The sequence below is a fragment of the Polyodon spathula genome, chromosome 10 (genome assembly GCF_017654505.1).
Source record: "Polyodon spathula isolate WHYD16114869_AA chromosome 10, ASM1765450v1, whole genome shotgun sequence".
NCBI classification, from domain to species: domain Eukaryota; kingdom Metazoa; phylum Chordata; class Actinopteri; order Acipenseriformes; family Polyodontidae; genus Polyodon; species Polyodon spathula.
The window spans coordinates 30,450,169-30,464,424 of record NC_054543.1 but is presented as its reverse complement, the minus strand read 5'-3'; the positions used below and the strand labels follow the sequence as shown (position 1 = coordinate 30,464,424).

The following is a 14,256-nucleotide window of genomic DNA, read 5'->3' as shown; positions in this document are numbered from 1 at the left end:
GTGCAAACTGGCAAGTGAAGATCTTAACCACAATGCAAAATATCCAGGGTTGTCTGCATTTGTGGTTTTAGAGCTTTTATCCCCTTCTCATCTCACTGACACGAGACAGAATCAGTAATGCCAGTGTATCATACAACACTGCTTGTTACACGGAAAACCCAATTCTTTTTTATTTCACTCGGGAGAGAGACGAAGACGGACACACGCGTCCTCCAAAACGTGTGCCATCAGCTGTCCGCTTCTTTTCACTCTGCAGACCCGACATGCAGCCACCTTAGAGGTGCAGCATCAGAGGACCACGCAGCTCTGGGCAACTTACTGGTAGGCCCGCAGACACCTGGCCAGTCTACAGGGGTAGCTGGTGCGCGCTGAGCAGAGGACACCCTGGCTGACCTAAGCCCTTCCCACTCGGGCGGTGTTTGCCAATTGTGTGTCGTCCCCTGGGAACTCCCATTTGCGGTCGGCAGTGGAATAGCCTGGACTCAAACCAGGCTATAGGGCACATCCTGCACTCCACGCAGAGTGCCTTTACCGGATGCGCCACTCGGGAACCCACACTCATCCCACCAATGTAAGATGCTGGAGGGTGGGCGTGACTGGTGACCCTGCACACCGGAAGTGAACGTCTTTGTCAAAAAAGAGCCAAGCTCGTCTGCATTTATCATTTTAGAGCTTTAAGAGCTTTTAACCCCTTGCTCTTTCGATTTAAACAAAGGTGCAGAGACTGCATTACCACTGTAAAACAAGTGGTATTGGTATAAAAGGAGCCACATACAATTTCAGACAATTCCAAGCACACATCTAACAGTGTTAAAGTACATAGAGCTTGCAAAATAATCCCAGTAAATCTTACCTTAAATGTATTGTCATCATTTCCAAAGGATCACATTTTCCTGTATGAAAGGTGTACACATTATTGGAAAGGGGAATTATATTTAATGCCATTTTTGCACAAATTATGGTCACTTTTTGTAAGTCAGTCAGTGTCCACTGTCACCTTAACTATCTCATATAGTGCACATGAGCAAAGGTTAGCACCTGGTTCTCTGCAGCTGGTCTAAAAGCTGTGCTGCTACAGGCCAGTATACTGCTCTGCTACCTTTTATCTTTCAACAGCAAGCAGCTCACACTCCACACTGCTCAGTGTACTAGAAGCAACCATGACAAGGAAAAAAAAAAAGCTACAAAAAAATGCTTGATTCTTTTGTTGCAGGATGTTTTTGCACAAAACAAAGGCGAGAAACACCCTTTGAACAATTGTGTGTGTGTTTTATTTTTTTTATAAGTCAGAACACATTCCAGGAAAGGATCGATGCTCTAGGGATGATGGTGTCCTTTTGGTATACTAATTGTATCGGATACACAACCGTTTTTGTCTTTGATTACTGTAACAGGGTGAAGTGTTACGTGTGTGGGTCGTCACTGATTAATAATGAGTCTTGGGTGCTGACACACCGCACAAGTGCGCAGATTTAATTAACACACAAGTGCTGCCCCTAGGGTACCAGCAATGATAGCCCTAGTGTCAGATTTAATAAAGAAAACAAACAAAACAAAGCTAAAAATAAAAGGTTGTCACACAAGACAAGCACTAGTCTCGCTAAAAGAGTCGCCACGCTCCAGGACCCTACTACACTACAAAAACCCACTCTGTACACTGTTTGGGTAAATCCCCTAAACTGGCCTACTTCTGGGCTCCCGGAGTCACACGGCCTTCGCTGGGGAATGCCATCATAAGCATCGTCTTGGAGTTGAAGGGTTTCATGTAGTACTCTCCCCCAACAAGTCAACAAGCGTACACCTTTGCTCAGTGCCCGTTTGTGTAGCAATGGCCATGCAATAGCTCCTCGGACATACCCCCAGCCAATCAGGACCTCCTGATCAGCTCAGCGTTGGGCGAGCCTAACTGCTTAATCCTAACCTGAACCCCTGTGTGGAAGGGTGGTGGGTAATTCACTGACACAGGAGACAGACAGGTGAATTTGGCAACACTGCACAGGTGCCCAGTTTTATTTCAGGGTGCTGTTTTTTCTTTAATCCCGCAGATGGCGCTGTGGGTCTGTGGTCTGATTTACCAACAATGGTAAACAGAACCACGGGCATACCAAGCAATGGTACACAATACCGACGCCCTTGCAGGTGCTTCGAAACAATAATTCAAAACAGAAGGCACAAAGAAACAGGGAAAATAAAACAGTAACAAAAACTACAAAGAAAAGGTGCTGCACTTTGCAGCGATATCCCGGTCGCCGCTGCCCGTGCGACCTGGATCACCGTCGTACACTGCTGGCTCACTAGCCTGCTCTGATATACTAATCAGGGGTCTGCCCAAGGGTTCCCCACCCTCAATGTCTCACTCTGAACCTCCGTTTCTTTCTCTCCCACTGGTTCTCGGTCGTTGACCTGCGCTTCCGCACTCTCGGCGCGTTTAACAGGGCAGATCTGAGGAAACAACAGAGCGTTAATTTATAGGGCTAACAATCTCTCAAGATGCGCCTCTCAGCCATTCAGAGAGGGGGAAAGTCCACACACCCACTTTCCCACCTCCCCGTGTCACTGCCATGACTCACAGGTGGTTGTTGGACGACTGCCGCCCTCTTCCTGCAGCCCGTGAACACGCCAGCAAAGTCAGCACAGATCTCTCCCTGTTACATATCCTTCCCCTCAGAATGACACCACCGGTTCATTCGAAAATCTTACACCCCCATGCCTTCCCAAGAGAAAAAGTCTGCGTTTTGATGCAGCTTTCCTGCTCGGTGGACTACCCTGAAGGCATAGGGCTGCAAGGCCAAGTACCACCGTGTGATTCTGGAGTTGCTATCTTTCATCCGGTGAAGCCATGCTAAGGGGGTATGATCTGTAACCAGGGTGAAGTGTTGCCCCAGGAGGTAGTACCGGAGTGATTCGACTGCCCATTTTACCGCGAGACACTCCTTCTCGATGGTGCTATAATTTTTCTCGCGGGGAAGGAGCTTCCTGCTGATGTACAGGACTGGGTGTTCGCTTCCCCGAACCTCCTGAGGCAGCACTGCCCCCAGACCTGTCTCTGATGCATCCGTCTGCAGGGTGAACCTCTTACCAAAATCCGGGCTGCATAGCACTGGCTTACTACACAGCCTCCGCTTCAAGGCGAGAAAGGCCCTCTGGCACGACTCCGTCCACTGAACCGTATTTGGGGCAGCCTTCCGGGTGAGGTCTGTCAAGGGAGCAGCGAGCATAGCGAAGCTCGGGATGAACTTTCTATAATAACTTGCTAGTCCCAAGAAAGAGCGCACCTGGGTTTTGGTTGTAGGAACCGGCCAGTCAGCCAAGGCTTTCACCTTAGCAACTAGCAGTCTGATCTGGCCGCCCCCTACTCGATACCCCAAATACTCCGACTCACTCTTCCCAATGGCACACTTCTTTGGGTTAGCAGTGAGCCCCGCCTCCTGCAAGGATTGCAGCACCGCCACCACCTTACACAGATGACTCGGCCAATCCTCACTGTGGATAACCACGTCATCTATGTAAGCAGCGGCGTACTGCTGATGGGGCCGCAAGATGCGTTCCATCATCCGCTGGAAAGTGGCGGGTGCTCCGTGCAACCCAAAGGGCATGGTCCTGAATTGGTACAATCTGAAGGGAGTCGAAAACGCTGTCCTCTCTCTAGATTCCGGGGTCAGGGGTATCTGCCAGTACCCCTTCGTTAAATCCAATGTCGTCATAAAATGAGCCGTGCCTAGACGCTCCAGCAACTCATCTACTCGGGGCATTGGATAAGCGTCAAATTTCGATTTCTCATTGATTCGTCTGAAATCAATGCAAAATCGAGTTGACCCGTCTGGCTTATCGACTAACACGACCGGACTGTTCCAGTCACTGTCCAGTCCAGTCTCAGCATTTTGTCAATTACCGCTTTTATTACCTGACTTTTACACTCAGGTATACGGTACGGCCTCTGGCGAACTAGCGCCCCTGGCTCAATATCAATGTGATGATGGGCTACTCGAGTCTGCCCTGGGACTGACGAGAACATGTCAGGAAACTCCGCCACCAGACCGTGAGCCTGACATTTCTGCGTTGGTGTCAGATTCTCAGCAATCTGTACCGATCCTTTTCTTGCCAACACAGAAAGATCAGGTCCCAGGTCCGTGACGTCATCTGCATGCTCCACTAACAACGCCTCTGGTTGTAACCAAGGCTTTAAGAGATTGATATGGTAAATGTGTTTCTCTGTCTGTCGCTCCGGCTGGCAGATTTCATAGTCCACCTTCCCAACCTGGCGTGTAACCTCAAAGGGTCCTTGCCACTTAGCCAAGAATTTCGACTCAGAACTGGGTAATAACAGAAGTACCTTATCCCCTGGATGAAATGTGCGCAACCGGGCTCCTCGGTTATATTGTGTCTCCTGTCTGTGCTGTGCCTGCTGCAAATTGTCATGCGCCCATTTCCCAACAGACTCAAGACGTTTGCGCAGGTCCAACACATACTGGACGGTATTGGTCGAATTGTCCTGCTGCTCCTCCCACATCTCTCTGACCAGATCGAGCACGCCCTGGGGTCTCCGCCCATATAACAGCTTGAATGGTGAAAACCCCGTAGAAGCCTGGGGAACCTCTCTGCTCGCAAAGAGAAGGGGAGGAATCAGCTGGTCCCAGTAACGCACATCACTACGAATAAATCTGCGCAACATGTTCTTAAGGGTCTTATTAAAGCGTTCCACCAAACCGTCGGTCTGAGGATGAAACACTGAGGTCCTAATGGTCTTAATTCCTAAAAGCTTACATGTTCCGCGGATTAGCCGGGACATAAAATTGGTGCCTTGATTGGTTAGTATCTCCTTGGGAATCCCCACCCGGGAGAAAACCTTCACAAGCTCGTTGGCAACAGACTTAGCGGACATAGATCGGAGGGGAATTGCCTCTGGATAACGCATAGCGTAATCCAGAATGACAAGTAGGTGGGTGTATCCTGCCGTACTCCTTTCTAGTGGCCCAACTATGTCCATCCCAATACGCTCAAACAGAGCTTCCACTAGGGGCAAAGGCACCAGTGGGGCTCGTGTAACTGCTCTAGGGCTGGCCTTCTGACATTCCCCACAACGCTCACAAAACCGCTTAACATCGCCATCCAGCCCCAGCCAGAAGAACCGTGACACAAGCTTTGCTTTAGTTTTATCCCTTCCCAAATGACCAGAAAGGGAATTGCGTGAGCCAGCTGCAACAAATCCTCCTTAATGGGCTGAGGAATGAGCAACTGATGACGCACTTCACCGGTCTGGGGTAATTTATCAACATGGTACAGTAGGTCTCGATCAATTTCAAAGTGGGGGTACGTGGCGGCGCGTCTGGGCTCGACCACCCGACCATTAACCACTGCTGCTTGGTCAAAGAGCCTGCCCAGCACGTCGTCATGCCCTTGCTCGAGTCGGAAGTCACGGGAACGAGCTAAGAAATCAGCTCCCATGACTTCCAAGTCGGGGTCAGGTCAGTCCCGAGCAGAGGCAGCCGAGCCAGACCCCTGCGCTGGCTCCGCGACCTCCCCCCCGGACTCTTCACCAACCGCCCCATCTGAAACTTCTCTGACTCCATCCATTGCCAGCCCTCATTTCTAACGATCCGGTGCTCCCGTTTAGTTTTACGGGGTTTAAATCTATGGCAGAACCATTCTGGATCGCGAAACGGAAAAATCTCTCCAATTACTTCCAGCCAATAAAGAAGACGGGGCTGTCAGAGCAGCCAACGAATCTTTAAACTGCTCACAGTCCCGTCCCAGAACTACTGGTACCGGCAATCGAGGACATAATCCTACCTGCACCTGCGTCACCTGCTGGCCAATAGTCATACACACATTGATCTTGGGATAGGAGCGAACATCCCCATGAATACATTTAATATGCACCCGTCCCAATATACGTTTATGCCCCGGTGAGATTAGGCTCTCCTGTACTAGAGACTGACCACACCCTGAATCCAGGAGAGCCTGGGTTTTTGTACCATCCACTGTCACAGGAATAACAAAACCCGTGTGCTGAAGTGACTGAGGTAATTGAACGTGCCTACCTGGTCGGCTGAGGTCACACTCCATCACGGGGCAGTCCCGGGCGAGGTGGCCCACCTCCCTGCATGTCCAACACCTCGGTGGGCTGGTTTCTCTCCCTGAAGTTTTGGCAAAAGGGGGAAACACTGGAACCATAAAAGGGGCTCGTCGATAAGGCGTCCGTGCAAGACCCCGGTCCGACACTGCAGCAGCCCGTGGGTATCCCCACCCTGCCCCAGTTCCCGGGCCGGGAGCTCCCGCCGACACCCCCCGACCAAATCCTGAACTACCCCTTCCCCCGAGTCCCCTCGTCCTCTCCGGGGCCAATTGAGGGGTCGATCTGGTGGCCGCGCTCCTCCCAGACGGTCTCGCAGGCGTTGGCTCCGCCGCCTGGTACTGTTCCGCCAGTTCGACCGCCCGATCCAGAGTATCTGGTGCCTGTCGCTGGACCCGTAGCCGAGGTCCCGGGGCCAGACACTCCAGAAACCGCTCCACCACGACCAGCTCCACCAACCTGGCTTTGGTGACCGCGTCCGGGTTCAGCCAGCCCATGGCGTAATCTTTTAGCCGGTGGGCAATAGCTCGGGGGTGCTCCCCCGCCGCAAACTGCTCCTCCCGGAATTTCTTCCGGTAGCCCTCCGGGGTGGCTCCCACACGACTCAGGATGGCTGCCTTCAGCAGGGGGTAATCCAGCATGTGCTCCGGGGACAGCGTCCTCGCAGCTGCTTGAGCCTCCCCGGTGAGCTGGGGCAACAAACAGCTAGCCCACTGGGCTTGGGGCCACCCGGCCGAGATTGCCATGGCCTCGAACACATCCAAGTAGGCGTCAGGTCGATCCTCGGTCGTCATTTTGGTGGGTCTCTGTAGGGAGTGGTCTGGAGCTGCGGGTCTAGCCACCCCCTGCACTGCCGTGGTGAGCGTCTGTCGCAGGAGGTCCATCATCGCGGTAAACTGGGTAGCATCCATTGCCAGTCTGCTCCTTCTGTAAATGCACTGCTTGGGGCAGTGCCAGTAAATCCCACTTCTGACACCACGTGTGGAAGGGTGGTGGGTAATTCTCTGACACAGGAGACAGACAGGTGAATTTGGCAACACCGCACAGGTGCCCAGTTTTATTTCAGGGTGCTGTTTTTTCTTTAATCCCGCAGATGGCGCTGTGGGTCCGTGGTCAGATTTACCAATGATGGTAAACAGAACCATGGGCATACCAAGCGATGGTACACAATACCGGCGCCCTTGCAGGTGCTTCGAAACAATAATTCAAAACAGAAGGCACAAAGAAACAGGGAAAATAAAACAGTAACAAAAACTACAAAGAAAAGGTGCTGCACTTTGCAGCGATATCCCGGTCGCCGCTGCCCGTGCGACCCGGATCACCGTCGTACACTGCTGGCTCACTAGCCTGCTCTGATATACTAATCAGGGGTCTGCCCAAGGGTTCTCCACCCTCAATGTCTCGCTCTGAATCTCCGTTTCTTTCTCTCCCACTGGTTCTCGGTCGTTGACCAGCACTTCCGCACTCTCGGCGCGTTTAACAGGGCAGATCTGAGGAAACAACAGAGCGTTAATTTATAGGGCTAACAATCTCCCAAGACGCGCCTCTCAGCCATTCAGAGAGGGGGAAAGTCCACACACCCACTTTCCCACCTCCCTGTGTCACTGCCATGACTCACAGGCGGTTGTTGGACGACTGCCGCCCTCTTCCTGCAGCCTGTGAACACGCCAGCAGAGTCAGCACAGATCTCTCCCTGTTACACCCTGTCATTAGTCTTTGCCAGATATTGTTGTGTGGTGGATTGTGTAATGGATTTATGTCCAATGGATTTGAAACCTGCTTTTCAGAGAAGACTAGTGATTAAGCCAGCTGTGCCACCAAGACACGGTTTCTAGTTTTCCTCTAGTTCACTCATGCCCATGACCTCTTGCTTGCTGCCCTCTCTGCCTCAGTTGACCATCAGAAGGTTGTGCGAGTCTATGAGGAGCTGCCCGCTCTGATACTGGTAGCTCTTTCATAAATTAAAATGTAATGACTTTTTTTTCAAACACGAGTCACTCCCAGACCAGGCATATATTACAGTCCTTCACCGTTGCCATGCTGATAGTCTGCAGTGTATAGCTCGTTTCTATGCCTCCTGTTAGCAACAGCACAAGCACAGCACAGCAAATGGAGAGCCCAAGGGGTTAGTGTGGGGTTGACGGGGTCCAGACACCCCACACTCAAATACTCAACCCCACAGTCAATGTGGTTGACTACAGTCTATGGTATGTCTTATTGTTTTCTATAGCAATATTCATACAGGTGATGTAACAATATTTACGGAGTGGTCCAATCATTTATATGAAAACTTTTTGTCCAGCGTGTTGAAAGGTCAGAGCCAAGTTGGGAGTTCCAAATTACACATTTCTGTGTATAAAAAATTAAAGATGAACTCATCTAAATTATTGTCAAGCCCTCTTAAAATCCAATCGTTATCTGGCACGATAAAACTTGGATTAGATCCAAAGAAGTTTGGATTTGTTCCAAAGCTGTGCAGATACTTACTGAGTGTTTTTTTTAAAGGAACATAAAAGACAACAGATTAGAATCACAAAAGTAATTACCTGAAATTTAGAGTTTAACAAACAGAATGACAATGTTAAAGCAAGGAACTGAGTTAGTCACAGTGAGATGGAAAAGGGTAAGAAATATCGAATCCAGGACAACATTACAAAAAAGCAGTACAGAACAAAATATATAATAGTATCCTGGATTTGATCTTAAACAAACTATGTCATTCTTTTTAAATGTTACAGTAGGATCATAGTTTACAGATTGTGGAATGCAGGCATACTACTAAATTGCCTTATAGTTTCCAAAGATTAATTGGTGTTTTGTGAAAAAAAACAAAAAACTGCAATGAGCAAAGCAAAGGATAAACAAGCACTGAAAGGATAAACATGCAAGATTAAGTAGAATATTTTATTTGTCACACATCTGTCAAACAGCTACTTTGAGGAATTTCAACAGCAATAAAAAATTGATGCATTTTTATCATGAAAATGATTTGTAATATATGTTCATGTTGAGAAGGTAAGGATAATACAGCTGATTAAAGCTTCCTGGTGCAACAATCACATTCAATCTTAAAGTTAAATATGATTCCTGGTGAATGCTTACTGCATTTCTCCATAGTTTATCTTGTTATGCTCTCTGCTTTATCAGAAATCAGAGCTTGTTGGCTTTCTAGTTTGTTTACCTTACCGAATAGTGGCAGATAGGCACATAAGATGTAATAAATCTAAAAGAAACTTATCAAATTTCTTCCTTCACATGCTTGGTGTATCTGTATATTGAATGGAGCATATACATTCTTTTAATAGTACTGTTTTTATGATTAGGGATGATGTAATTGTATGCTGTAATATTTTACACGACACATATAAATAGCTAACATTTTCAACTTGGGCGTGAGGTTCTTAGATATGGAATGTACAGGGCACTTCGAGTTTAAATGGTTTGCAAGTGCTTAAGGTTGGTTTAACCTTGACAACAGGAGATCGCTTTACTGCCTAATAATTATCTATAAAGCTTCCTTATCAAATGCCTCATCTTTGATACTGTACCTTCAGTGCAACCTAATCAGATGTGAGCAACTTGATCTCTAGTTTTCATTTTATTGCAAAATAATTTCCAAATACTGTATAACTTTCTACGCTACAGTATAGTGTCACCTTTAAAGTATTTTAATGCCACCTTTAATGTCACCTCTAAATAGCCTCTTCTTACCTTTTATATTATGTGTGCAATCTTTCTAACTGGATGCCATTAAGTTTTGAAGCCAGTGTGGTTTTCTCATGTTTTGTTTGCTTCCCAGACCTCATGTGAAATTCTGAACTTTCAGCCCTTCATAGAACTGTATTATCATGAACATACAAGCATGAGGCAAACCGCTTGTTTTATTCACAGATAGACGAATGCGCTTATATTTACATATATGCACATAGTAAAAATGTGCATCTCCTTGGATTATGATAGGAAATTGTTACTGTAATATTTTACATGTTTTTTTTTAAATATTTTTATGTCCATGTGACCCCAAATAATCCATAGTAAAATATTGATGTTATTAAGTATCATGCTAATAGTTTTTGGTTTGACTCTGCTTTAACTCCCACTCCCACATTCACGTGCCTATATTTGCGTAAAAGCTTATATTATGAGCTTGTATTTGATATAATATGGTAAGAATAGAATTGGCTCAACAGCATGACATTACATTATAGAATTAGGTAATGAGATAGCAGTCCCCATGCATGAACTACACACTGGAAACCACACTAAATATTTATAAGGGACAGTGCATGTATTAGCAAAAAGCAACACTTTTTTAAGGTTTAATAGTTGTTTATGAGTACAATCTTATGTTTATAATAAGTTAATATGTGTTGCATGTCTCTTATTATAACATAATTGTTACATGGTTTCAGCAGCCAGACCCACACAAGATTACTAAAAGAGACACCCTACACATGACATATTAACATATTATAGCACAGTGGGTAAAAAACTAATAGACTAATGTGCAGACGAAGTGGAATAAGAAGAGAGACAGACTGAACAGCTGGTTCTGTACAGGTCGAGCAATCGGATCTAAAGAAGGCATTCAGAAACAATGGGATTCTTAGTTTGGGAGATCATAGAGGAGGCTGCCCCAGATCAGTGGCTTTCTGATGTAAGTAGATTTAACTTTAGTGAAGCACACATAATACATACATCATACAATAACACATGCTCGCCTGCCTTTAGTCATGCTGAGAGTGGGTCCTTGCTCAGTACTGCCTGTCTGTCACACAGGGGATGCCAGCAGAGCCACTCTCAACATGATTAAAGGTAGCTGGGTGAAACCGTAATGCAGATGAAAGATTACTGTCTCCATTGTTTACCTGTATGTATTCCTAAAGGATTGTTACGCAAGGCTTTTTAAATCCATTGTATTATCTCTTACTGTCATTAGTATTTGCAGCATTATCACTGCACCCTCATAAGTACTGAAGATGTATTATTGACTTATTTTATTTTAATGATTTTTTTTTCCTTCATGTAAAAAAATTACCGGTAGGTTAAAGTAATTGCTATCTAATCGCTTCCTGTGCTGTAGGTGAACGTTACTCTAATGACCTTGATGCAGTCAGGTCAGAGATTAGACTTTCTCACCTGCTTGTAGTAAGTGTTAACTGGTACTACATTAATACTATTACTAGTTAATGGTAGATTTGATGCATGTTAAACAATTAGAAACTACTGCATTACATTGGGAATAGGGTGAATTCTTAATCGTTTACCACAGTAATTTTGCAGTTCTCTTGTGTTTTTCAAAGTAATAACACACTACATTGTATATGATAGTGGAGTGTGTAATTGTGTCCCTACAGGACTGATTCAATGTTTAATAATTACAGCCTCTCATTGCTTCAGGGAAGTTGGGGGTGGAAATCTGCAGCAAAGTTCACCCCTCAGTCCATTAATACCCTGCTCCTGGAGTGTGTAATTTAATCACACAGCGCTAATCTCATCTCATTAGAATAACTGCACTTACACACTGGGTAACAATACCTGGTAAAATAATTCATCATCCATTAAAAAAAAAAAAACATGTCAAAAGACCAGAGAATACTTAAAGAGCCAGGAAAGGAAAAACAAAAATATCTGTAAAAAAAAATTAAATGTAATAAAAAGTTAAAAGAAAAAACAGCTGGACTATATAAACACTTAAAAAGGTTTCCCGTAGTAAAAGCACAGTAAAGTGAAATAAAGGCTATAAGGTCTGTCTTCTCAGTGGCAGAAGGGTTGGGATAAAGGGAGGGTGTGAAATAGAATGAACTATTGAGGGCTATTCAAACAGTCAGCTCCCTAGAAAGCTGTATTAGCCAGCCATATCCCATTTAACAAAAATGATATCTCAGTGGTACAAAGTTTTCTACTTGTGTCTTCCCTGTAGGGGGAGTTGCTGAGCCCGTGCCACTGCAAAGGTTCGGTCCGGTCCACCCACCAGCCCTGCCTGATTAAGTGGGTCAGTGAGAGGGGATCCTGGAGCTGTGAGCTCTGCTACTACAGATACCACGTCATCGCTATCAGCACCAAGAACCCACTGCAGGTCAGCACCACCATTGAAAGCTCGCCCAATGGGAACTGCTCTAAATGCTCTCATACTTTTTTAATTTATTTAATGCAAATTGTTAGTTCCCTTAAATGTGAATTGATTAAAGATAACTTGTGTTATAATTGTTCATGCTGGTTTTCTGTATCTTCCCTCAGTTTATTTAGGTTCCTTATTAAAAATGTAGAATAAAATGTCTATCTACGGTGAAGACAATATCTGCCTTGAATTTTCACAGATCTCCCAATATCACAGGCTCCTAGCCTATATAACAAAACAAAAAATGAATATAAAACAAAGCACAGTAAATCATTACATGTCATAACTTGTTTTTGAAACGCTGATCTGAGTTTGTAATCAAGCAGTACCAATGTATGCCAGTGTCCCTCTATGCAAGTGTGAGAGTCAGTCTTTGGGGCTCTGACAGCATTTCCTCTATGGTGTGGCAGTGGCAGGCCATCTCTCTGACAGTGATTGAGAAAGTGCAGATTGCGGCTGCCATCCTGGGCACGCTCTTCCTCATTGCCAGTATCTCCTGGCTGTTCTGGTCGTCATTCAGCCCCTCCGCCAAGTGGCAGCGCCAGGACCTGCTCTTCCAGATCTGCTACGGCATGTATGGCTTCATGGACATCGTCTGTATAGGTGAGTAGAGATCAGAGCTAGCTGATAGAGAGCTAGTGGCTCAGGGTGATGTGTGTCCAGCTCTCCACTCACTGGAAGCGATCGAAAGGCATCATTGATCTGGTGCTGGTTGTGTAACATAAGTTCCTAGAGGAATGAAGGAGAAGTCGTCAGTGTTAGAATACTTTACACTGATGCAGCGTCCTGGAAAAAGTGTTGGGACTTCAATGGGATTGTCTGTAGCATAGTGGAACTTCACGGGCACAGTTGCTGTATATATATGCCCTTTTACTACCGCCGTTACTGGGAATCTAGTGAAATCATAAATACCTCTGTCACACTTGATGTGTCACCAGTGATTGCATTCCATTACATGGGACTCAGATAAACAAAAAGTTACTGTAAACTTTCAAAGTGGAAATGAATGAATATTACAAATAAGGTGCACATTAAATCTAAACTTAATACTTACCGTCCATGATAACCTGCCTTTTTCCATTTACAACTGGCTTTTTACAGATTCAAATTGTGTATCACTAGACTGCTGGTAGAACCTGTTGCCTGTAATGGTGATGGTTGTGTTTTCCTTAGAGGCACGCTCCCATAGGAGCAGAACGCGTTCCATTGTGTTAAATGGGAAACAAGGCGAATGTGGTTCTAAAGAGTGTAAATAGGATGAGATTGTAATTCATTTGAAGCATCTAGTCATGGACTCTTTAGTGGAAAACATACAGTATTGCTATGAACCTTGGAAAATAATTTGTTCTACCTCAAAAAGAATGTTACCACAGTTATGTCACTTCCTACTGTAAATCAGACTCCTTCCCAAAGCCAATTTCCACAATAAAATCACCCATAAAGCAATGCAGTTAGACTTAAATAATGGCAATGGTGGCATTCCATTAAGAATATAAGCACAGCAGAGAAAATTAAGTGTCTCATTTATAATGTAAAATGAACATATCTCCCTACATACAGTATTCATGTGTGCTTTAAGTCATTTCTACTAAAAAATAAATAAAATAAAAAACACTGGAGCGCACCGAGCACACAGGTGTAACTTTGTAAATACAATTGTATTTTTTTTTAATCAGTATTTTTTTTGTTATTTTTTTTATAGTTAGTTATAGTTATTAGTTTAATTTTATAGTTATTATTACAGTTAACATAGAAAAAATATTCTTAATAATTTACACGCAGTGTGGGTAGCTCAAAAATGGTTTATTTTTAACTAGCCTACATGTTAAACCATCAAACTATCTTTTTTTTTTAAGATACATATTTCAGTGCGTGTTTGTTGTGTATGTGTCAGTAGACCCTAACTTACTGTATTTAGTACTACCTCTTAGTAATTTTCATTGTGTTCATAAAGTTTATTCAAAGTCTGCTGTTGTATAATGAACTACTGAAATCAAGTTGCTCAATGTCAGCATCCATTTGATTCATTTTTACAACTTGTCATTAAAACCATAGAGTAGTT

The 14,256-nt window shown here is 45.0% G+C and overlaps 1 protein-coding gene across 1 annotated transcript in view; it reads left to right on the top strand.

The window, feature by feature from the left end:
- LOC121321390 (E3 ubiquitin-protein ligase MARCHF4-like) overlaps positions 1-14,256 on the top strand; it is a 34,169-nt gene that overhangs the window by 1,865 nt on the left and 18,048 nt on the right. The window contains exons 2-3 of the mRNA XM_041260307.1: positions 11,997-12,152; positions 12,605-12,797. Of these exons, the coding sequence (XP_041116241.1) occupies positions 11,997-12,152; positions 12,605-12,797 (349 nt within the window). The remainder of the gene's footprint in view (positions 1-11,996; positions 12,153-12,604; positions 12,798-14,256) is intronic.